The sequence below is a fragment of the Biomphalaria glabrata genome, chromosome 2 (genome assembly GCF_947242115.1).
Source record: "Biomphalaria glabrata chromosome 2, xgBioGlab47.1, whole genome shotgun sequence".
Classification (NCBI taxonomy): Eukaryota; Metazoa; Mollusca; class Gastropoda; family Planorbidae; genus Biomphalaria; species Biomphalaria glabrata.
In genome coordinates, this window is record NC_074712.1 from 36,116,358 (window position 1) to 36,142,021 (window position 25,664).

Sequence of the window (25,664 nt, forward strand, 5' to 3'; positions counted from 1 at the left end):
TAATTGACTGTTGATGACCACACATGAAACAATTATTTAATCAATTAGTCGTTATTACATATTTTGAAAATGAGATATACAGTAGCGATTGAAAAAGTTCTTTCCCCAAAGTGGACCCCAACAAACAAACACGCAAACATCAGTCAAAACAAAATCTAGAACGGAAATAAACAAAGTTACAAAGACCATTTGTGTGCCCTCTAGTAAAGTGCCTCCAGTGTTTGTTATTACTAATAGTGAATAGTTGTAAAAGTGGTGTATTTTTATGATAAAACTGCTTGCCTAAGTTAGATTTTTCGCTTTCAGAAAAGAAAAAGTAGCCGTCGCATCAGAACTTTGAATGGTCTAAAATATTATGATGTCGGATTTTCACAATCTTTTCTAGTTGACGAGCATCTAAACGGGACGACGGAGTGACGGACGGACATTGCACACAAAACTAAGAGCGTCTTTTACCCTAAAAAAGACACTTTGAATTATTCTTCTCACACAAACTTTGTTAATTGTTGCATACAATGTCATTTGTTTCTTTTGATCCACTTCCACTGATACTGGAGATGACAAGAAAGGTTAAATAGTCAACACTCTACTGACAACATCTTTTAGATAACATTACATCCAAGAGAGTTGTCTAATACCACATGAACAGGAAAGCTTATGTTAAGTGTAACTGTATCAGTTTGAATCAGTCATCTAATTAAATTTGTAATAGGCCCTAAATGTCGACTAACAATAATAAATCTTTGCGATTAGAAACACTTTGACAAAATGTTTGAATTAGTGAATTGTTAACGTTATGGCTTTTTAAATACATTTTATATTTCAAATAATATTAAAGGTTGTACGATTTGAATTTAAACTTGAGGGCTCAAGCTCCTCATGCCAATATCCTTGACGTAGTTAGTTATAGCAGGTATTAATGTGGGAAATAATTTAACAGTTATTTTCCAGAGTTTTCAATGTATGCCCAATTAGGGAGCTATTTTTTTCCCCAAAGATATACATAAACTTTCAAATGTCTAGAAAAGTCATTAGAGCGGTTTTCGAAATACCGGTCCAGTTTCTACTCAGTTTGAACCCACGAAGACTTGCAGGTCACTAGAAAGAATCGTAAAACTGCTAAATAAGTGTGTGTAGTTTCAACAGTGTCATTGAATGTAATACATGTTTCTGATGTAACCTAGACGCAAGTAGGGTGGATGGTTAAATATTTTCGGCTGTATAGTCTCTAATGAAACTTCCCGGATATCTGTCATAATTAAGGTTAATAAACTGGTGTGAACGTTGAAGGGGAGATAAGCAAGAGACGTGAAACAGATAAGACGTGTATTTTCAGTGAGTTGTCTCTTGTTTAAATGATAATGTCACTTGTGTATCAACATAATCTACTATCAAGTTGAATCTGTATATATTTATAAATAAAAGTTACATTAGGTTTTGTTTTCAAAGAAGCTTATTTATGTGTATTTCAAGGTCTACAGTAATAATTTTATACTCACTGGAGATTTTAATACATGTCGGAAAACCTATAAATAGCAAGGCTTTCGGTGTCTCCGGTGTGTACAATGAAGGACGTGTTGCTAAGCCATGTTTGGAATAAGTATATATCAGACTAAGACAGCTTTAGTGATCCCGAATAAGTATATATAAGACTAAGACAGCTTTAGTGATCCCGAATATATATAAGACTAAGACAGCTTTAGTGATCCCGAATATATATCAGACTAAGACAGCTTTAGTGATCCCGAATATATATAAGACTAAGACAGCTTTAGTGATCCCGAATATATATAAGACTAAGACAGCTTTAGTGATCCCGAATATATATAAGACTAAGACAGCTTTAGTGATCCCGAATATATATAAGACTAAGACAGCTTTAGTGATCCCGAATAAGTATATATAAGACTAAGACAGCTTTAGTGATTCCGAATAAGTATATATAAGACTAAGACAGCTTTAGTGATCCCGAATAAGTATATATAAGACTAAGACAGCTTTAGGGATCCTGATGGACATTCTGTTTTCTCAATAAAAACAACACATCAGAAACATTCACATCGATGGAACAGACGCAACATACAAAGTTCATTGAGTGACTACAGACAGACGTCTTGATCCTTTTCACGTTTCAAAGTCCACGAGTAGCGCGGATACAGTCTGACCAAGTAAGGAACGATAGAGGTCTTGTACCGTTCGGTTCTGGACTTGATTGACATGTCACTTATCATTATGATTTTATCGTCCTTGACATTGTTTTGGTGATCGTGAATATCTATTACACATCGGCTTTGTTGTACTAAGACTTTGAACACGAACTAAACTTACTGTGCAAACTTTAATAGACAGTTCTCATAAATCCGTTATCTTTATTTTATAGACTAACATGCTTGAGCGCAGCGGCAGTGCGACTGACACGATGTGGGTCACTCACGAACTCTCATGCAACACAAACTCCCTTTCTTTTCTTGTCGCTTTTTTTAAAAATGTTAACTGCGTGTGTTCGGTGCGTTGATATAGTTGTGGTCATTGGAGCCACTGTTCTTCTATCGACTTATGAAATTATCCTTTGTTCATCTTCAGCTAATAAGTGACCTAGGGTCCTGTACTATGATCACCAAAAATGTCACCCAATGGGATAGTCAGAGCTGGTCACTTCAAGCGTCAATCGAGTCAATGCACCTGTTGGGCCTTCATCAGTTGTTCTACTTGAGAACGTACAGAGACCCCAACAACTCTTCAAAGCAGATTTTGTTAGTAAGTTCAATAATAGAGGCACAGCAAAAACACACACACACACTCAGACATGCACACTCAGACACACAAACAAACTCAGACACACACACTCAGACATACACACTCAGACACACACACTCAGGCACACATACACTCAGACACACACACACATTCAGACGCACACACACACACACGGCAATGTAATTGTCAATAGTTACGATAAATATTACTAACATAGTGCTGGTACTAGCCACCAACCTATATTTTTTAAAGTACTACTAATGTAGTGCTGGTACTACCCACCAACCTATATTTTTTAAAGTACTACTAATGTAGTGTTGGTCCGACCCACCAACCTATATTTTTTAAAGTACTACTAATGTAGTGCTGGTACTACCCACCAACCTATATTTTTTAAAGTACTACTAATGTAGTGCTGGTACTACCCACCAACCTATATTTTTTAAAGTACTACTAATGTAGTGTTGGTCCGACCCACCAACCTATAGTTCCTAGAGTACAACTAATGTAACTTTTCTATAAAAGTTAAAAGCGGAGACGAGTCTCTCATTACAGCTAAAATGGAGACACAAAATGGTGTCAGGAGTGGCTTCGTTAGCAAGGTGCAGGTGATGTAGAGTTCTCCTGGTAATGCCGACCCTAGTCAAGCTACTGCTCATAATTTAAATTGTGATTTGACCTTAAACTTCATCCAATTCTATTTAATGTACTTCTGGTAGAGGTAACTATTAAAGTTGCCTGGAGTCTCAAAATGTGCAACGCTTTGCGTGCTGTTGAAGAAATGTATTTCGTCAGATAGACTAAATCTGGACACATCCTTTCAAACTGGAACAGTTTTTTGAACCCATGACACATCTATTTAAGACGACTTGATTTATTCCTGTAATGCCCAGGGTCAAAACCAAACCTCTCCACCAAACTCCGTTCTGAGCAGCTTTCTTCATATGCTCCCATGTCATTTCAGTACCCTCATCTTCATTGATGACTGACCTCTTCCATGTTTGCTTGGGCCTGTCCACCTTCCTCTTTCCTTAAGGATTCCAATCAAGTCATGCTTTGCAACATGGGCAGTTGATTTTCTCAGAATGTGTCCTATCCAGCTTCATCTTCGCTTCTTAATATCTTGGGCTATGGGTATTGTGCTTGGTTCTCTCCCACAACTTGACAGTAGACAACTCATTTCCAGTACCCGGTTTAGGCAATATCTTGTGAAGGTCTGGAGTTTTTCCAAACAAGTTTTCCTAATTCTCCATGTCTCGGAACCGACTTAACGTTTACATTAAAATGTATGATCTTGATCTGGAAGGACATTGCTTTGGAGCGCCTGCTAGTTTGACGAGTGGTAAAGGCAAATTTAGTTTTATGAGTGCGATTTCGTATAACGTCATCAGTTCAACCGTCTTTGCTAACCCTAGATGAATGTGACCTATGAACGACAAATAGATTTGTATTTGAACTTTAGGTGTATCAGAGTGGACTAAGTCTGCACTATACATTGTACAATGAAAGTCGAATAACTCAAACACTGACAGCTACAGCCACAGAGATTGCAGTTTTATTAGGCGGAGACAAGGACGTGGTCAAGTCTAAACTGGACAAAGTGATCGAGTTTGAAAAGGAATTAGCCAAAGTAAGTTAAATTAATTAGTGTTTTTTTTAAAGAATCACTTTTTCCATATTTCTCACTATAGCACTGTCAGGACTTTGTTGAATTAATAACTAAATTATTAACTTGTCTGGGTATTAAAAGTAATATTACTTGCAATGTGTCTATATTTTACAATTTATTTATATATTATTATTACTTTTATAAGTTATCATTCAGTCCCAGAGTTCAGCCTAACAGACACACCTTACACACCCAGTTGTACATAAAGTAATAATCGATGTGTATGATGATTTAAAGTAAACTATGAATTTAATAAAATGAGATTTATACAGTAAAATGACATATGATTAATGGCAAATGAATACAAGTACATATAGATCCAACATGATATGAGAGATTAGTAAATCATAGTCTAGTACTGTCTAGTTCCATAAACTACTGAAGTATTATTTCAAATACAATGATAATCACCTTGTAATAGTAATGTTCTCACAATATTTCATTCCAAGACAAAGATTCTGTTAACTGTTCAAGGTAACAGCCAGGACAAATGTTCACCCACGATGAAGAATCAAAATTCAGATTAGTACCAAACTCACTAAGTCACAATGTAACACCAAGTCTGGATATAGAAAACCGCTGGAATCTGGAACCTCAGAAAAGACCAAAAAAGACTTGAAACCTCAGATTTAACCTGAGACGAAAACCCTATAAAAAGACAAATAACAGATTCTTCTAATCTTCTAATTACAAAATACGAATACGACCGAATACATATTAAGAATAACTTTTACAATGTTAAATAAAACTCACCCTAAACAGGGTTCAAATAATCCTTCAAGAATATATATACCAAGGCCAACGCTATCCAATAACATAAGCACCAGTATAATTCAAGAACTCCAAAGATACAGTTTGGCTCTACAGCCCAAGATCAGTCTACCAAACGATCAAGAAGAAACATTTGACGTCATAAGTACATTTACGCCGAAGCGACAAGGGGAAAGCAACTAGTACACAAGAACAAAGTAACGCGAATGAAGTCATCACCTATTGATGAAAGCGGCGCTATTAGATTGAGAATAAAAAACTAAATAATTAGTTTCGACAAGCGTCTCTCCATATGTTAGTTATCTGAAGTTTTTCAATGTTCAGTTCTACTCAGATGTTTATGTCTGTCGAAGTGTTATTGTGTCCTCCTTGATGTCATTGTGTCATTTGGAGCTTTATTGTGTCTCTTTCAAAGTGTATTGCGTCCTTTGAATGTCATTGTGTCTTTTTCAGAGTGTATTGTGTCTTCTGTGATGTTTTTACATTTTGGAGTGTGATAGGGATGTGTTTACTGGGGTTGTCCTTGAACTCCCTGGTTAGGAAGTGAACGTTGTTTTGCTACTATGTTCTATATCAGGTTTATATAGCTTGTTATCTCATCCTTCTTAATTAAACATTGAACTTTGAACCATTTATTTTCCTTAGATAAATGTTTCACCTGAGAGTTTCCTAAACCCTATTGGCAGGATGAAGATCAAACTTGAGAAGCTAGAAGATTATTTTGCACCATGGGTAAAATGTATTTAAACAAAGATTATTTCCACCTACTTTTATCTTTGCGTGATAATAGAAATAACAATTACATACAAACTGCTGTAAGAGTTCTTTAATGTTTTCTTTCTTTCACTTGCAGCATAGCAATGAAGAAACACTATCTCATTGTTAAGTAACTAATACCAACTAGACTTTATGAATAAACTACAAGCTTTAAAATAGATCCTAGACATATATGCTTTTTGCACATTGCACACCAATATTTACAACGAAACACTTATTAACTATGCTTTCAACAACTAGATATTAGTTCCAACATTCACTATGTGATGAATGGTTCCAGAACTGCTCACTTAGGTCAGGCAGTATACGGACACCTCTAGGTCTGCCATCATTACTGTTACATCTCTAATAATCTCTATGTTAGACTATATTTCGTTCGTATTTTGATTTAATGATGTTTCGCACACTTTATTACTATCATTTTTGTTTCCTAAAGCCTATAGACAAAGTTGAAAGTGTATCTCACTGATCCACAGCTTGACTTCAGACACTATTTGAATGTGATGTTCAATGGACGAGAAGTGGACAACGCTACAGATGTGGTGTTTCCAACTGCAAATTATTTCACAAATCTCAAAGACGTGATAAAAAGAACAGATAAAGAGTAAATATGTTCATCTCGAATTCTGATGTTTTGGTAATATGCCTGGGCGCTACAAGTTTCAGAGGACTAGTTCACTTTGCTCTGTTGGCTAGCTACAGTGGCGTAACTAGGAATTTGGGGGCCCGGGGAGCTTGACCTCTTTAGGGGCCCCTGCATTATGACATTCGACATCATGACATGAGATAATGGCATAATATTGAATGTAAAAAAAAACAATTCGTACAGTCGTATGGGAGCCTCTATCAAGAAGGGACCAGAGGGTATTTTCACATTTGAAGCCCCCTACCCCACCCCCACCCCAACTACGCCACTGGCTAGCTCCCTGAATTTCTCTTTTTTTTTCTCTGTCGTTCATTAGATTGCTCTTAGTTCTTTTATTTCCTGGTGCTGCACTCCGTAGGATGGTGTGTGAAAGGTTTGACAGTTTTCTGACAAGGAGTTACAAAACGGAATCTTTTTTTTTGTTATGCTACCTATCTGACCTGACGAGTTATACGCTTCAGTAACATACTTTTGACTTTGGAAATCCGGTTTTGATAGTTAACTCTTTTCAGATTTCACCGGCATCTTATCTATGTATCTACTGTTAATGTGTCATTTTAACTGCTAAAGTAAAAACAAAAGTAACCGTTTCAGACCATATGTTTTTATGGCCGACGATTAACGAGAGTGTCATGTGGCCAGCACAACAACCAACCGCCTAACGTAAGTCTGAGTTGAATGAAGTCCAAAAACCCAATATCAAATCACAGTCTTCAACAGGTTCTTCGGTTTTGATATTGAGGGCTCTTCCATTCGGTTACCACACCTGCACCAAATTTTAAAAAACAACAACATATTCATCAATCCCTGACGAAGCTTATCGAGAAATGATTTTCTGTGTAAGCAACTGTGTCAGTTGATTCAATCCGTGTCAGTTGATTCAATCCGTGTCAGTTGATTCAATCCGTGTCAGTTGATTCAATCCGTGTCAGTTGATTCAATCCGTGTCAGTTGATTCAATCCGTGTCAGTTGATTCAATCCGTGTCAGTTGATTCAATCCGTGTCAGTTGATTCAATCCGTGTCAGTTGATTCAATCCGTGTCAGTTGATTCAATCCGTGTCAGTTGATTCAATCCGTGTCAGTTGATTCAATCCGTGTCAGTTGATTCAATCCGTGTCAGTTGATTCAATCCGTGTCAGTTGATTCAATCCGTGTCAGTTGATTCAATCCGTGTCAGTTGATTCAATCCGTGTCAGTTGATTCAATCCGTGTCAGTTGATTCAATCCGTGTCAGTTGATTCAATCCGTGTCAGTTGATTCAATCCGTGTCAGTTGATTCAATCCGTGTCAGTTGATTCAATCCGTGTCAGTTGATTCAATCCGTGTCAGTTGATTCAATCCGTGTCAGTTGATTCAATCCGTGTCAGTTGATTCAATCCGTGTCAGTTGATTCAATCCGTGTCAGTTGATTCAATCCGTGTCAGTTGATTCAATCCGTGTCAGTTGATTCAATCCGTGTCAGTTGATTCAATCCGTGTCAGTTGATTCAATCCGTGTCAGTTGATTCAATCCGTGTCAGTTGATTCAATCCGTGTCAGTTGATTCAATCCGTGTCAGTTGATTCAATCCGTGTCAGTTGATTCAATCCGTGTCAGTTGATTCAATCCGTGTCAGTTGATTCAATCCGTGTCAGTTGATTCAATCCGTGTCAGTTGATTCAATCCGTGTCAGTTGATTCAATCCGTGTCAGTTGATTCAATCCGTGTCAGTTGATTCAATCCGTGTCTAAATCCTTGATCTAGCTCCTGTTACAGCCGGTGGACCAAATAGGCGTGTCACAAACATCATCGACAAACTCGAATCCAAATAGGCGTGTCACAAACATCATCGACAAACTCGAATCCAAATAGGCGTGTCACAAACATCATCGACAAACTCGAATCCAAATAGGCGTGTCACAAACATCATCGACAAACTCGAATCCAAATAGGCGTGTCACAAACATCATCGACAAACTCGAATCCAAATAGGCGTGTCACAAACATCATCGACAAACTCGAATCCAAATAGGCGTGTCACAAACATCATCGACAAACTCGAATCCAAATAGGCGTGTCACAAACATCATCGACAAACTCGAATCCAAATAGGCGTGTCACAAACATCATCGACAAACTCGAATCCAAATAGGCGTGTCAAAAACATCATCGACAAACTCGAATCCAAATAGGCGTGTCACAAACATCATCGACAAACTCGAATCCAAATAGGCGTGTCACAAACATCATCGACAAACTCGAATCCAAATAGGCGTGTCACAAACATCATCGACAAACTCGAATCCCAATAGGCGTGTCACAAACATCATCGACAAACTCGAATCCAAAAAGGCGTGTCACAAACATCATCGACAAACTCGAATCCAAATAGGCGTGTCACAAACATCATCGACAAACTCGAATCCCAATAGCTCCTATATATTCATTATGTGCTATTGGCAACGTTTTGCAGTGCACTTATAGCACTGCTTCAAAGGCCGGATTCAGCCCGCGTGCTTTAAGTTGTGTACCACTGGCTTAGTGAAAGATCATCTGTTAAAATCAATTTTAAGCATACGATCAATCAGTTGCTTTATTAGTTTTAGAAGACATAACCTTGGGGAAGGGGGCGACGTCCTGACAAAAATGGAATGGTGTCGACAAAAAAAAGGTTGTCTTTTTCTTGTGATTCTCACTTCATGTTTGAATATAGGTCAAAAGACATTGTAATAAAATACTGGAAGTAAGAGACGTTGTTTCATCTTCTACTATAGACATTGTAAAATATATTTTGTGTGTTCGGGAGAAGCGATCGCAACAATATTGACTCAACCCTTTTCAAAGAGACAGTTCAAAACGTCTTCGTTAAACTTCTCTTTTACTTTTATTGTGTCAGACTGTTGTTCATTCTGTTGACCTTTCTGAGCCTCGCTGTGAGAGCCTTGTTCCTACAGATTCCCAGCTGCTAAAGGGGGGGGGGGACGCTAACGAATGTTTTTTCATTTAGAGGGTACACTGTTTTAATCTAAAGTACGATTGCTGTACAAAGCCACCGATCCCAAAGAAAATGACCTCTTCACTTTGTATGTTTCGTTTTCCACAGAGTATTGGCCAACTACATCATGCTCAGTTTTGTGGAGGCTGTCTTGGACTACCTGCCGACAAGTTTCAAAAAAGCAGAGCTCAAAATCAAAGAGTTAGTGCTAGGAGTTGGCAGCCTCAGCCCGAGGCACGAGACTTGCTTAGCTATGGGTCGTGCGTACTTCGGATTTGCAATTAGCGCCATCTATGTTGATAGACACTTTCCCGCCGAGAGTAAGAAGCAGGTAATTTAGAAATAGACTGACGCATGAATGCGCTGACTGAACAGAATGACAAACAAATAAGCTTAATTGTAAAGATATATATATATATATATATATATATATATGAGAGAGAGATAGATAGATAGATAGATAATTAATTAATTAATTAATTAATTGGTTGTTCAAATGCAGGTGAATGCCACAATAGAAGAAATTAAGTCCGAGTTTATTGACAACTTAAAGTCTGTCTCTTGGATGGACAACAGTACCAGAGTCGCAGTCATAGACAAAGCCTCAGCCATCTACAATATGATTGGCTATCCAGACTGGATACTGAATGTGGAGGAGTTAGATCGATACCATGAGGACATTAACATCACAGAAGGGGAGTATCTTCTTACCTATCTAAATATCTCACAGAAATCATTACGTAAAGATTTGGATACACTTTGGGACCCACCAGCTCGAAACAAGTTAGTTCTTTGTTCTTTAACCCCTTAATAAAGTTAGTTCTTTATTCCTTAACCCCTTAATAAAGTTAGTTCTCTTTGTTGTTTAACCCCTTAAGAAAGTTAGTTCTTTGCTCTTTAGCACCTTAATAAAGTTGGTTCTTTGCTGTTTAACCCCTTAAGAAAGTTAGTCCTTTGCTCTTTAGCACCTTAATAAAGTTGGTTCTTTGTTGTTTAACCCCTTAAGAAAGTTAGTTCTTTGTTCCCTAACACCTTAATAAAGTTGGTTCTTTGTTGTTTAACCCCTTAAGAAAGTTAGTTCTTTGCTCTTTAGCACCTTAATAAAGTTGGTTCTTTGCTGTTTAACCCCTTAAGAAAGTTAGTCCTTTGCTCTTTAGCACCTTAATAAAGTTGGTTCTTTGTTGTTTAACCCCTTAAGAAAGTTAGTTCTTTGTTCCCTAACACCTTAATAAAGTTGGTTCTTTGTTGTTTAACCCCTTAAGAAAGTTAGTTCTTTGTTCCCTAACACCTTAATAAAGTTGGTTCTTTGTTGTTTAACCCCTTAAGAAAGTTACTTTTTTGTTCTTTAACTTCTTAAGAAAGTTAGTTCTTTGTTCCCTAACACCTTAAGAAAGTTAGTTCTTTGTTCTTTAACTCCTTAAGAAAGTTAGTTCTTTGTTCCCTAACACCTTAATAAAGTTAGTTCTTTGTTCTTTAACTCATCAATAAAGTTAGTTCTTTGTCACTTAACACTTTATAAAAGTTAGTTCTTTGGTCTTTAACACATTAACAAAGTTAGCGGGGAGATAAGAAAGTTCCTAATGTCAGCTGTAAATGTGCATCTTTTTTCATTTTCTAATAGTAGATTTATTGATTCAGTTTTCTAATATTGTGTTATTGCATTTAAAGACATTATTATGCCTGTTCATTCTACAAATCAAGGGAATTTAATAACTTTTTTTTGTATTCTGTTACTGTAATCTATCCAGTATCATATTTAGACCACAAAGGCCCCAAGCTACACAGCATATAAAATGTCAAAATGTTTAAATATAATGTGTTCGTACATTGCGATTCTTGGGCTCGGAGCTATATGAGATACCAACCTTCACTATGACAGTGCTAAATATTTCTTGGTGGCCCTGAGTTATAGCTTGTATAACTATTGCCTATGACAGTGCTAAATATTTCTTGGTGGCCCTGAGTTATAGCTTGTATAACTATTGCCTATGACAGTGCTAAATATTTCTTGGTGGCCATGAGTTATAGCTTGTATAACTATTGCCTATGACAGTGCTAAATATTTCTTGGTGGCCATGAGTTATAGCTTGTATAACTATTGCCTATGACAGTGCTAAATATTTCTTGGTGGCCCTGAGTTATAGCTTGTATAACTATTGCCTATGACAGTGCTAAATATTTCTTGGTGGCCCTGAGTTATAGCTTGTATAACTATTGCCTATGACAGTGCTAAATATTTCTTGGTGGCCCTGAGTTATAGCTTGTATAACTATTGCCTATGACAGTGCTAAATATTTCTTGGTGGCCCTGAGTTATAGCTTGTATAACTATTGCCTATGACAGTGCTAAATATTTCTTGGTGGCCCTGAGTTATAGCTTGTATAACTATTGCCTATGACAGTGCTAAATATTTCTTGGTGGCCCTGAGTTATAGCTTGTATAACTATTGCCTATGACAGTGCTAAATATTTCTTGGTGGCCGAGTTATAGCTTGTATAACTATTGCCTATACGTTTATCCGGCTCTGATCTATTCTTATGGACCAGCACCATACAAATGTGTAGGACAGTAGGACACGTGATCTAGAAATAGAATCTCTTCCAATGTCTGCCACTTGTTATGAGTACTACGGTACAGTGAACACGTCCTGGTCTGTTTTAATCATGAAGCAGACTACCCGCACTTTATAATAGCCTCCAGCTCTCTATGCGTTATGAACTGAATCAAAAGAAAACATGATGGTATAAAGCCATGCAGAATGTTTCAGACACAAGTTTTCATTACCGCTTTAGTTACAAAAGCAAGATTTCAAACGGTGACTAATGTCGTGTCCATGTGTGTGTGTGTGTGTTACTCAGGGCCTCCGCGAGGGTTGTGGCCGCCTGCCGCCTGCGTGCGAAATTTAAAAATGCCGCCCACCCCCCTTTTTTTTCTAGAAAAAAAATTCCATAAAGACTGAGCTGGACACTGTTCCGAAACTGCCCTTTGATTTAAATCCATTTTTGTAGACGATTCCATATTTTCCTGTCCTATTCGCACCGTTGTTGTATCCCTCAAATAGCCTACAACTATGAAGAATGCACTAGGATATAAGTGCTTACAGACATCTGACATGTCTTGGTGCTTTGTGATCAACATTGAAAACTGATCTCGTTCTGATTACTCGCGTATTCCTCTGTATTTGCGACGATTATAATTGATGAGTGTAAATGATCTATATTCTATATTATATAGGCTTACAATTTCTCGATAACTTTGAAAACTTAATAGTGTTACGCGGTCTGGACTCTAATATAATAATGTTTTTGCTAATTTAAACGTGAACATACGTCTTAAAAAAGATAATTTTAAATATATAAGCCATTGACAATGGCGCTCTGTACACTTAAATGAGAATTTTCCGATTGTATATTGAAGAAATGTGCATTGTATCCACAAACATCTGACACATTCAGCGCTGCCTACTAATTTATCCAACATATGAAGCAACTCAGCGCTGAATATTTTTCTTTGACTTGAATCCAAAGTAAATAATCCAAAATACAAGTCACTTATACAATGACTTGTAAAAAAACAGAGTAAGGCAGTGTTTCTCACATTCTCGGATGGCGACTCCCTAGATAACATTTTCGTTCGATCCCCCTTTTGAAGCTGGAGCGCAAAGGAGCGAAGAAGCTTCCACAGTGAGGTCCGTGATTTTTTTTTAAAGAATGTAATTTAAAAAAAAAGAAAAGAAACTTAGTCACAATTTTTAGGTTTTATTTTTCATTTAGCCTATATTAATTTAACACTGTATAGAATCCAAATTAACGTCAAGAAATTAAATTAAAATAAATAAACTATATCTTTGATAGAGCGCTACTTTCATGCTTAGAGCATGCTCAGAGCGCTATGGTTCAAACTCATTTGTGGACCAGTGGGGGAAGGGAGAAGGTTTTTCAGTGCTGCCTTTAGGCGCTCAGTAAACACAACTCTGCTCGAGTCGGGTGTCGAACCTCAAGCCCCCTTCAAGCGTAGTTAGCCTCTCGACCACGCTTTTCACTAAAACTTTTTTTTTTGTAAGTAGTGTTGCCTACATAATTTTAAAGCGTTGTAAACGGTTATTTCTGGAAGTAGAATTAATGATAAGGCATGTTTCCGCTCAAGTCGGCAAGAGATCTGACCATTGTTTAGATCTACAGGCTATTCGACTTAAAACAAATACTGCAAACTACACGCGAAAATTCAAGGCCAGAAATGAGAAGGCGCTTATGAAAAAAACCCTTGAGAATCCTTCGCATGCTGCTCTATTTTTTAGTTGTTTTAGTTTCCAAACAAATTTCCTATGTACGAGTATCGTTTATGTTTTCAAAGGGTAAAGGAATAAATAGAATTTATATAAAAATATTTCATGAATTTTTTTTATTTAATTAAATTGAAAAAAAAAAGTCACCTTGGAAGAATGATTTGGCCGCCCCCTAAAGTCGGCCGCCTGCGTGCAATGCACAATAGGCAGCGGCGGCCCTGGTGTTACTACTGTGTGCCTGTTTATGCGAGTTCCAAGTCCGTGGTTAACCCACAGATGCTACTGCCGATACAGAGGCAAAATTATTCTCCCAGAATGTGGCCATGATTATTGGCCCCTAAACTGACAAAGAGATTACAGTCGTTGTCACTGATCATGAATCGCCCTCTTATATTCACACGATAGTTTTATCTCATCCAGTCAAAGAACACAAATAAATGTGCCAGATTTGAACTGTTTCTCTCCGTGTTTGAATGATGAGCTTGTTTCTATAATACGTCTACATTTCAAATAAAATTATAATCTAAATGTACATTGATAGAATAACGAAATCAATGGACTATGTTATCTACATAGATTCATAACATGGTTAAATATGCATGACGCGTAGGACGTAATCATCTTCTTTTTTGAAGTAACGTCGGTATTATATAAGAAGATAGCATAGTTCGTATGGACCGTGAACATTCTCACCAGCTGATGTCAACTCCTGAGTCCGTCTCGTAGTCTCTCTGTGACCACTTCTCTCTGTAACCACTTCTCTCTGTAACCACTTCTGCCTGTAACCACTTCTCTCTGTAACCACTTCTGCCTGTAACCACTTCTCTCTGTAACCACTTCTCTCTGTAACCACTTCTCTCTGTAACCACTTCTGCCTGTAACCACTTCTCTCTGTAACCACTTCTCTCTGTAACCACTTCTCTCTGTAACTCCCTAACCTGAAACCGATTTTTTTTTGTCAGAACTCCCGATATTTCTATACCCGTTGTTTCGTTAGGCCGCAGCGGTTCTCAACCTTTTAAGCTCGGCAACCCCTTTTTACAATATCCCACTCTGCCGCGACCCCCCCCCCCACACACACACACACACCATGCACACACATACAGCAATAGAAGAATAGACAATAACAAACTTATTTTTGACAGTCTTAGGTGACCCCTGCCAAATCGTCAATCGACCTTTCAATGGGGTCGCGACCCACAGGTTGAGAACCCGTGCGTTAGAGGTAGAAGTGGAAGTGTGTTGTCATCGTCATGGTCATCGTTCAATTCAGCCCTCACTAGCGGTTCGACCCCCAGACATACTTGTGTCAAGATGCCATGCCATCGCGTTATGTTAATCTGCCGTCTGATTTGATGAGTCACAGGTTTATCTAACCCTAACCCTTACTGACTGTAAGAGACATATACTGATACCGCCCCTGCGTCATCGTCTAGTTAAGTGTGGGTATTAGTTATGCTCATCGATGAAACCCATTAACGTGACAGTATAGTTTCAATGAAGTTATACTAATCATGGGGTGTACTTTCAAATATAAGGATATAATCTCGAGCCCGCCATGTTTTCTTTACAACACATATATGTCAATAAACAATAACAATAGTGTAGTCTTTAATAAATGGGTATGTTGTTTGTTTTCAGGTGGTTAAGAAGTCCAGACGAGGTGAACGCCTATTATAATGTCCTAGATAATAGTGTCGTCTTTTTGGCTGCTATACTTCAAAGGCCTTTCTTTGAACCAACATTTCCTGAGTAAGTTGTCTTCCCTTTTTTGTATATCTCAACAAAACAAATTGACTTTCCCTTTCATACATCTCAGCATAAGTTGTTTCCCTTTCATACATCTCAGCATAAGTTGTTTCCCTTTCATACATCTCAGCATAAGTTGTTTCCCTTTCATACATCTCAGCATAAGTTGTTTCCCTTTCATACATCTCAGCATAAGTTGTTTCCCTTTCATACACCTCAGCATAAGTTGTTTCCCTTTCATACATCTCAGCATAAGTTGTTTCCCTTTCATACATCTCAGCATAAGTTGTTTCCCTTTCATACATCTCAGCATAAGTTGTTTCCCTTTCATACATCTCAGCATAAGTTGTTTCCCTTGCATACATCTCAGCATAAGTTGTTTCCCTTTCATACATCTCAGCATAAGTTGTTTCCCTTTCATACATCTCAGCATAAGTTGTTTCCCTTTCATACATCTCAGCATAAGTTGTTTCCCTTTCATACATCTCAGCATAAGTTGTTTCCCTTTCATACATCTCAGCATAAGTTGTTTCCCTTTCATACACCTCAGCATAAGTTGTTTCCCTTTCATACATCTCAGCATAAGTTGTTTCCCTTTCATACACCTCAGCATAAGTTGTTTCTCTTGTTGTCTGACTTTCTCCCAGTCTGATTCCAATGTGTACTCAACATGTCCAGAGAAAGACGTCTGAATGGCGTTATACTTATCATATGAGAGAATCAGTATTACTCATTTTTATATCTCATGAAGTAAAGAAGTTGAACAGCAGTGGCGTCACTAGGGTCCGTGTCACCCCTCAACTTTCTCCGAAAAATGTCAAAAAAAAATATCATTACTTTGTTTTGTTTTTTGTTTAAACACAATACTATGAGATAATTACTTCCATTGATTGGTTGTTACACAAATACACAGTGACCTTTGACATTTTCTTCTTGTTTCTAATTAGTATTTGTTTTTAAATACACATTTGGTTTGATTTGGCCACTACTTTGTCAAGAGTTAACTCTTTAGTGAGAATGCACTAATGTGTATCGTAGCACATCTTTCAGTACATCTGCTCAAAAGTCAGCAAGGAAAAGAAAGGTCAAATCACAGACAGGTGGCTATGGTCCTCTAGTGTCTATAATTTCAGAGAAAGAGCTTCAGTACCTATAACCCATTCTTAGCTTTGCTTGAAACGATGTGAAATCGAGCAATGTCACCAAGATGTGTCTCCAAAATGTTTCTCCAAGATGTCTCTCCAAGATGTCTCTCCAAAATGTCTCTCCAAAATGTCTTTCCAAGATGTCTCTCCAAAATGTCTCTCCATGATGTCTCTCCAAGATGTCTCTCCATGATGTCTCTTCAAAATGTCTCTCCAAGATGTCTCTCCAAGATGTCTCTCCAAGATGTCTCTCCAAGATGTCTCTCCAAGATGTCTCTCCAAGATGTCTCTCCAAGATGTCTCTCCAAAATGTCTCTCCAAGATGTCTCTCCAAGATGTCTCTCCATATAATTTTTTCTTTACTTTAATCATCGTCATGGCTTACCTGTCAATTGTATCTGAAGCTAAGTCCGACTAATTATGTTTTTCATTTTTTAAAGCTTGATAAATGTTCTTCAGACTTCTCGTGATTTTATCATGTTGGAGTTATTGCCATCACTTATCCCAGCAACGAAGTTTGATTTCATTTCTGTAACATTGATGCAAGAAGTCCACCAAACACAACAATTACAATGTCTTGCTATTGCGTGTTACTACTATTCATCAAAGAACGAGTCTCATAGCACATAATTATGCTAGGGTCTCTAGCTATTCATCAAAGAACGAGTCTCATAGCACATAATTATGCTAGGGTCTCTAGCTATTCATCAAAGAACGAGTCTCATAGCACATAATTATGCTAGGGTCTCTAGCTATTCATCAAAGAACGAGTCTCATAGCACATAATTATGCTAGGGTCTCTAGCTATTCATCAAAGAACGAGTCTCATAGCACATAATTATGCTAGGGTCTCTAGCTATTCATCAAAGAACGAGTCTCATAGCACATAATTATGCTAGGGTCTCTAGCTATTCATCAAAGAACGAGTCTCATAGCACATAATTATGCTAGGGTCTCTAGCTATTCATCAAAGAACGAGTCTCATAGCACATAATTATGCTAGGGTCTCTAGCTATTCATCAAAGAACGAGTCTCATAGCACATAATTATGCTAGGGTCTCTAGCTATTCATCAAAGAACGAGTCTCATAGCACATAATTATGCTAGGGTCTCTAGCTATTCATCAAAGAACGAGTCTCATAGCACATAATTATGCTAGGGTCTCTAGCTATTCATCAAAGAACGAGTCTCATAGCACATAATTATGCTAGGGTCTCTAGCTATTCATCAAAGAACGAGTCTCATAGCACATAATTATGCTAGGGTCTCTAGCTATTCATCAAAGAACGAGTCTCATAGCACATAATTATGCTAGGGTCTCTAGCTATTCATCAAAGAACGAGTCTCATAGCACATAATTATGCTAGGGTCTCTAGCTACCGTCACCTTTTTTCTGGGTTATCTTTTTTTTTTTTAAAAAAAAAAAAGCATTTTTTTCCACTTGGGAATCACTCCCTGATCGGTGTCACCCGGTGCGACCCGCGCCTCTCTGATCCTTTAGAGACGCCACTGGTGGACAGGTTACTAGTTTCCTACTAAAAATGATTTTTAGATAGGTTTTAAAGAGGTTACTATTTGAATACCCCTGATAGGCGAAGATTTTGTCAATGAACTGTGGTTATGTGTGAGTTGTCTAAAGTGGGTTACTGAAAAGAGGAACTTTATTAAACGATTGTTTCGCTTGCGGTAACAAAAAAGAGGGGGGGGTTGGGGGGTCATATTTAAATATTAACGAATTACAGGGTTCAAAACCTTGATTGTTTTTGTGTATTTCTGGAAATATAGTTGTATATATTTGATTTAGATCTCGCTGACAAAATAAAAATAGCATAATTTGAAACTCTGTTTGAAACTTTGACCTAAATATTCGTTTCCTTCAAGGCCTCTCTGCGTCCATCTTGAGAAAATCCCTTTTTTTTTAAACCTGGCTAGTTTAAGAGTTTCTAGTGTAGATTGAAAATGTTGAAGGTTTGGAATGGAAAAAAAACAACAACGTATTGTATCGAGTAATAAATTTCTTGGAATGTTTTTTTCCCAGCTCATTCAACTATGGTACAGTCGGCATGGTATCTGGTCACGAGATTATACACGGATTCGACAGCAATGGGCGGTACTACGACCGAAATGGAAATTTGAAAGATATATGGGATGAAACTGCTGCCTCAGGATTTCAGAATGGGTCTCAGTGTTTTATTGACCAATATAGCAAGTACCAGGTCCAAGGATTGAAAGTAAGTAGAGAGAGACATCTAGAGACAGACTACGAAAACGACCAAGAGTTTAAGAGACAAGAGAGTGTGAAACAAGAAAAACAGAAACTAATACTTTTGAAAAAAATACAAAGCTTACATTAAGTGTAATTGTATCCATTGGATCGGTCATGTCATTGAATGTAAATCTGGGCAATAGAAATATTTTTACCAATTCAACTTATACCACCACATCTGTCAAGTATGATTACTTTCCCTTGTTCAAGATACCAAAAACAATAGTTAATTAACTAATTGTTTTTTTTATTGATTCTTGTGTTGTCGGGTAAAAGAAATAATTGTGTAAAACTTTCACCTTCATCGGGAATTGGGTGTGGGAGAAATAATGTGTACAAACTTTTGACCAGTCAGTGTGAGAGACAGTATGTGTGAAAGTCTGTATGTGTGAGAGACAGTGAGTGTGAGATGGGTACAGTCAGTGTGAGAGACAGTGAGTGTGAGATGGGTACAGTCAGTGTGAGAGACACAGTGTCTAGGCCCCTAGGGCTATGTCTTCCCCATGGTCAGTATCAATGTTCACTGATTTTAAATCCACGTAACGGAGGTGGGGCGACCAGTTTTTCTTGAGCCAGAAGCGAGTTGCACGTAGAGAATGATTTTTGGGATGCCATTGTCCTCCATCCGTCGAACATGTCCGAGCCAGGCAGGCGGCGTTCCTGAGGACTGTAAAGATGCTGGAAAGGCCAGTTCGCGCGAAGATCTCAGTATTGCACGCTCTTTCTTTCTATGCGATTTTCAATATCCTTCGGAGGCATAGAAAGTGGGATGAGTTTAGTTTTCTCTCTTGCTTTTCGTAGATAGTCCACGACTCACTGTCGCACAATAGCCTACTAAGAACGTATGCCTTGTAGACCTCCATTTTGGTCGCTGTGGTGAGCTTCTGGTTTTCCCAAACTGTTGGTCGGAGTCTAGCGAAGGTCGATGCGGCCTTCCCTGTGTGTTTTTTTTTTATCTCCTCTTCTAGAGACAGATTGTCTTGAATTGTAGATAGCAGAATGCATTTACAGCATCCAGCTTGTTTTCATCAATGAGGATTGAGGGTGGTATTGTAGCAGGTGGTCCCATAACATTAGTTTTCTTTGTGCTAAAGTTTAGGTCATACTCATATAAGTCTGATAGAAGCGGGACTTTAGTGACTGAAGCTCCTCTTGTGAGTGTACCACTACTGCTGCGTCGTCCGCGAATAGCATATCTCTTACGAGGGTGGTTCTGATGTTAGTTTTTGCCCTCAGTCTGGCAATATTTAGAAATTGGCATCAAATCTGGAATGAAATAGATGCCTTCGGTGGATTTCTCAAACGCTGGTGGATTAGCATTAAAAAGAGTATTCCGAAGAGGGTTGGGGTCAGTATATATCCTTGTTTGACTCCGCTGTTTATAGTGAAACTTTCGGAGAAGGTGCCGTTGAACTGCACAGTATCCATCATATTTTGGTGAAAGGAGACGATTACATTTAGCATCTTGGGTGGACAGCCTATTATCTGTAAAATTTTAAAGAGCCATCTCTGCTGACTAGATTAAAGGCCTTTGTCGGGTCAATAAACACAATGTACAAAGGCATGCTTTGTTCTCTAAACTTTTCCTGAAGTTTACGGATGGAGAAAATCTTGTCCGGATCATAGTAAACAGGATTTTGTATTTTCCAAATGAAATTCCACCATTGAACACCCGCACCCCATGTTTTTAGTTTCTCATTACTTTCAGATTGATTCTTTTCACGTTCTGAGCATTTCCATCTTTTTATATGTTTTTATATGTTTCTACATCACAAAAACTGAGCATCTCCTTTCTTTCAGCTCAACGGCAAGCTAACATTGGGGGAGAACATTGCAGACAATGGTGGCATTAAACTCTCCTTCCAAGCCTACAAGAAGGCTGCCAAACCAAGACCATACATTCTGCCCGGACTGGAGTACACCGACGACCAATTGTTCTTTATAGCATTTAGTCAGGTAGGTCAGCTTCAAGTACCTTGCAGGTCAAACGAAAAGTAAGCCATTGCATTGGTATATAGTCAGGTAGGTCAGCTTCAAGTAGCTTGCAGGTCAAACGTCAAGTAAGCCATTGCATTGGTATATAGTCAGGTAGGTCAGCTTCAAGTAGCTTGCAGGTCAAACGAAAAGTAAGCCATTGCATTGGTATATAGTCAGGTAGGTCAGCTTCAAGTAGCTTGCAGGTCAAACGTCAAGTAAGCCATTGCATTGGTATATAGTCAGGTAGGTCAGCTTCAAGTAGCTTGCAGGTCAAACGTCAAGTAAGCCATTGCATTGGTATATAGTCAGGTAGGTCAGCTTCAAGTAGCTTGCAGGTCAAACGTCAAGTAAGCCATTGCATTGGTATATAGTCAGGTAGGTCAGCTTCAAGTAGCTTGCAGGTCAAACGTCAAGTAAGCCATTGCATTGGTATATAGTCAGGTAGGTCAGCTTCAAGTAGCTTGCAGGTCAAACGTCAAGTAAGCCATTGCATTGGTATATAGCCCTGTGTGAAGATATTTTATCTAATAGATGAGTAGAAAGCAAGAGTTGAGCCTATTTTTACAATGTTTATATTAACTCCCTCTGTCTTCATGGTAAAAAGTTTGTACACGTCAATTCTCCTACGCCCAATCTCGGATTCAGATGAAATTTTGCACATGTTTTTTTTTCCTTTTACCTCACAACAAAAGAATTAATTTTAAAAATAACCAATTAGTTTATTAACTATTAGTTATTAGTCATTTTGTTTAGTATCTTGAACAAGGGAAGATGATAGATGTGGTCTCACCCGGCCCGCTATTTGTTTTGTAATAATAATTTTAAAATAAGAATTTCATTCACAATAAAAAAAAAAAAAAGAAATGTTGCGACAAACACGTGTCTCACTTGTCATGACACCATTCCTTACGACTGTAGCCTGACACTTGACTTCTCAACAAAAATTACTGCATAAATCCATGACCAACGACCAAAAAATATCCAAAGAACTGCTAAAAGAATTATTAGGATAGCAAAATCTTTTTTCAAAATTTGTCTAGAGCACAGACACAGGATATATATGCAAGTGATAATGTTTCACAGTGCTACGAGTTATCAACCATCTTGTGATGGCATAAATAGTATAGGACTCAAAGTTGTCACGTTGCACGCCCTTTTAAGAAAAACATCTTTATTTAAACTGTTAGTTTGTCTCGAATAACTAAAAAATCTAAAGTTGAATCAATACATAAAATTTTCATTACACCCTCAAAGATTAGCAACTGTAAGTTCTACTTCATTATACTCCGAATTCGGTATTATTTAAAAGAAAAATATTCTGTTAATGATGCTATTTGTACGAATTGTTTTAGTTTAGTGCTATGATCCTATCAATTGTCTGGACCTGTTGAGAAAGGGGTTTGGGAGAAAGAAAGGGGTAGCATGTGAATGTTAGCGTGATAGCTTTTTAAACGCATTATGAAAAATAAGACTCGAGGGCTTAAGTCTCCTTAGCCACCTTAAACCAACACACTAACCACTGTGCCAGGGAAAAGCTTATGAAAAAAGAAGTTTTTTTATAGATATCATTTGTTAATCAAAAACTTAAAGTGGCGATTTATTAAGTATAAAGGGGACTTATGCCACCTCATAATTTAACTAAAATTTCATTTCCCTTGTTCGATAACAAACAAGATAATTAATTTAAAAAAAGTTAATTAAATAATCGGTAAATTTTATATATGATTTTTTTTTTGTCAGGTAAAAGAAATAAGTGTGTGAAATTTCCGTTTGATCCAGGATTAGGTGTGAGAGAAATAACGTGCAAAATTTTTTTACCAGACAAACAAACAGACAGACAGAGTTAATATAATCTATGTATACAAAGAATCATGATAAGGCTATATTATTCTGTCTCCAGTTATGGTGTGCTCATTACAGTCCGTCCTATGAGAAAACGGCCATCAAAAATGAGAAGCACACGAACAACAAATATAGGTAAGTATGGCATGAGATCATTGGCTTTCGGCTGTCGTTTCAGTTTAATATAAGCCAGTGTTTCCCAAAATTTTGACCTATGTGCACTCCTTTTCTAATTTTTGTTATGCTGAGTACACCCTCGCCTCCCACCCCACCACACTTTAATTTATTATCAGAACATAATCATTGTGCATTTAAAAAAATCTGCACACTTGATGAGGTGCAACGCGTACTCCAGACTCCTCGAAAGTCATCCCGTACCCCTGGGGGTACACATACCCCACTTTTTGAAACAGTGGAGACAAATAGCTCGTTGCTACGTCACAGGTCGGCCATCAGGCCTACTATGACGATTGGTCTTGGTTAAATGTTTCACGGTAGCGTTCTCTTGGAACAGGACATTGTCTTTCACGTCTATACTCCACACTTTCTTTTTCTACAATTAGTATTTATTTCATGTATTTGAGTTTGTTGCTAATATGTCACGTGGCTAATATGTCTCGTGTTGTCTCGTGGCTAATATGTCTCGTGGCTAATATGTCTCGTGTTGTCTCGTGGCTAATATGTCCCGTGGCTAATATGTCTCGTGTTGTCTCGTGGCTAATATATCTCGTGTCTAATATGTCTCGTGTTGTCTCGTGGCTAATATGTCTCGTGTTGTCTCGTGGCTAATATGTCCCGTGGCTAATATGTCTCGTGTTGTCTCGTGGCTAATATGTCCCGTGGCTAATATGTCTCGTGTTGTCTCGTGGCTAATATGTCTCGTGTCTAATATGTCTCGAGTTGTCTCGTGGCTAATATGTCCCGTGGGTAATATGTCTCGTGTTGTCTCGTGGCTAATATGTCCCGTGTCTAATATGTCTCGTGTTGTCACGTGGCTAATATGTCCCGTGGCTAATATGTCTCGTTTTGTCTCGTGGCTAATATGTCCCGTGGCTAATATGTCTCGTGTTGTCTCGTGGCTAATATGTCCCGTGGCTAATATGTCTCGTTTTGTCTCGTGGCTAATATGTCCCGTGGCTAATATGTCTCGTGTTGTCTCATGGCTAATATGTCCCGTGTCTAATATGTCTCGTGGCTAATATGTCTCGTGTTGTCTCGTGGCTAATATGTCTCGTGGCTAATATGTCCCGTGGCTAATATGTCTCGTGTTGTCTCGTGGCTAATATGTCCCTTGGCTAATATGTCTCGTGTTGTCCCTTGGCTAATATGTCTCGTGTTGTCTCGTGGCTAATATGTCTCGTGTCTAATATGTCCCGTGCGTGTCTAATATGTCTCGTGGCTAATATGTCTCGTGTTGTCTCGTGGCTAATATGTCTCGTGGCTAATATATCCTGTGGCTAATATGTCTTGTGCCTAATATGTCTCGTGTCTAATATGTCACGTGGCTAATATGTCTTGTGTCTAATATGTCTCGTGTCTAATATGTCACGTGGCTAATATGTCTCGTGTTGTCTCGTGGCTAATATGTCTCGTGGCTAATATGTCTCGTGGCTAATATGTCCCGTGGCTAATATGTCTCGTGTTGTCTCGTGGCTAATATGTCCCGTGGCTAATATGTCTCGTGTTGTCTCGTGGCTAATATGTCTCGTGGCTAATATGTCTCGTGGCTAATATGTCTCGTGGCTAATATGTCTCGTGGCTAATATGTCTCGTGGCTAATATGTCTCGTGTCTAATATGTCTCGTGGCTAATATGTCTCGTGGCTAATATGTCTCGTGGCTAATATGTCTCGTGTTGTCTGGTGGCTAATATGTCTCGTGGCTAATATGTCTCGTGTTGTCTGGTGGCTAATATGTCTCGTGGCTAATATGTCTCGTGGCTAATATGTCTCGTGTCTAATATGTCTCGTGTTGTCTCGTGGCTAACATGTCTCGTGGCTAATATGTCCCGTGGCTAATATGTCTCGTGTTGTCTCGTGGCTAATATGTCTCGTGGCTAATATGTCTCGTGGCTAATATGTCTCGTGGCTAATATGTCTCGTGTCTAATATGTCTCGTGGCTAATATGTCCCGTGTCTAATATGTCTCGTGTCTAAGATGTCTCGTGGCTAATATGTCTCATGGCTAATATGTCTCGTGTCTAATATGTCTCGTGTCTAATATGTCTCGTGTTGTCTCGTGGCTAACATGTCTCGTGGCTAATATGTCCCGTGGCTAATATGTCTCGTGTTGTCTCGTGGCTAATATGTCTCGTGGCTAATATGTCTCGTGGCTAATATGTCTCGTGGCTAATATGTCTCGTGTCTAATATGTCTCGTGGCTAATATGTCCCGTGTCTAATATGTCTCGTGTCTAAGATGTCTCGTGGCTAATATGTCTCATGGCTAATATGTCTCGTGTCTAATATGCCTCGTGGCTAATATGTCTCGTGGCTTATATGTCTTGTGGTTAATATGTTTCGTGGTTAATATGTCTCGTGGCTAATATGTCTTGTGGTTAATATGTCTCGTGGCTAATATGTCTCGTGGCTAATATGTCTCGTGGCTAATATGTCTTGTGGCTAATATGTTTTGTGGTTAATATGTCTCGTGGCTAATATGTCTCGTGGCTAATATGTCTTGTGGTTAATATGTCTCGTGGCTAATATGTCTTGTGGTTAATATGTCTCATGGCTAATATGTCTTGTGTCTAATATGTCTCATGGCTAATATGTCTTGTGGTTAATATGTCTCGTGGCTAATATGTC

The 25,664-nt window shown here is 38.2% G+C and overlaps 1 protein-coding gene across 4 annotated transcripts in view; it reads left to right on the forward strand.

Moving 5' to 3' along the window:
- LOC106050499 (endothelin-converting enzyme homolog) overlaps positions 1-25,664 on the forward strand; it is a 53,667-nt gene that overhangs the window by 25,461 nt on the left and 2,542 nt on the right. For all 4 annotated transcript variants that reach the window (XM_056020274.1, XM_056020272.1, XM_056020273.1 and 1 more), the window contains 10 exons: positions 2,584-2,757; positions 4,220-4,387; positions 5,843-5,929; positions 6,451-6,578; positions 9,704-9,926; positions 10,098-10,378; positions 15,522-15,632; positions 18,813-19,005; positions 20,841-20,996; positions 22,918-22,994. In XM_056020274.1, the coding sequence (XP_055876249.1) occupies positions 2,584-2,757; positions 4,220-4,387; positions 5,843-5,929; positions 6,451-6,578; positions 9,704-9,926; positions 10,098-10,378; positions 15,522-15,632; positions 18,813-19,005; positions 20,841-20,996; positions 22,918-22,994 (1,598 nt within the window). The remainder of the gene's footprint in view (positions 1-2,583; positions 2,758-4,219; positions 4,388-5,842; positions 5,930-6,450; positions 6,579-9,703; positions 9,927-10,097; positions 10,379-15,521; positions 15,633-18,812; positions 19,006-20,840; positions 20,997-22,917; positions 22,995-25,664) is intronic.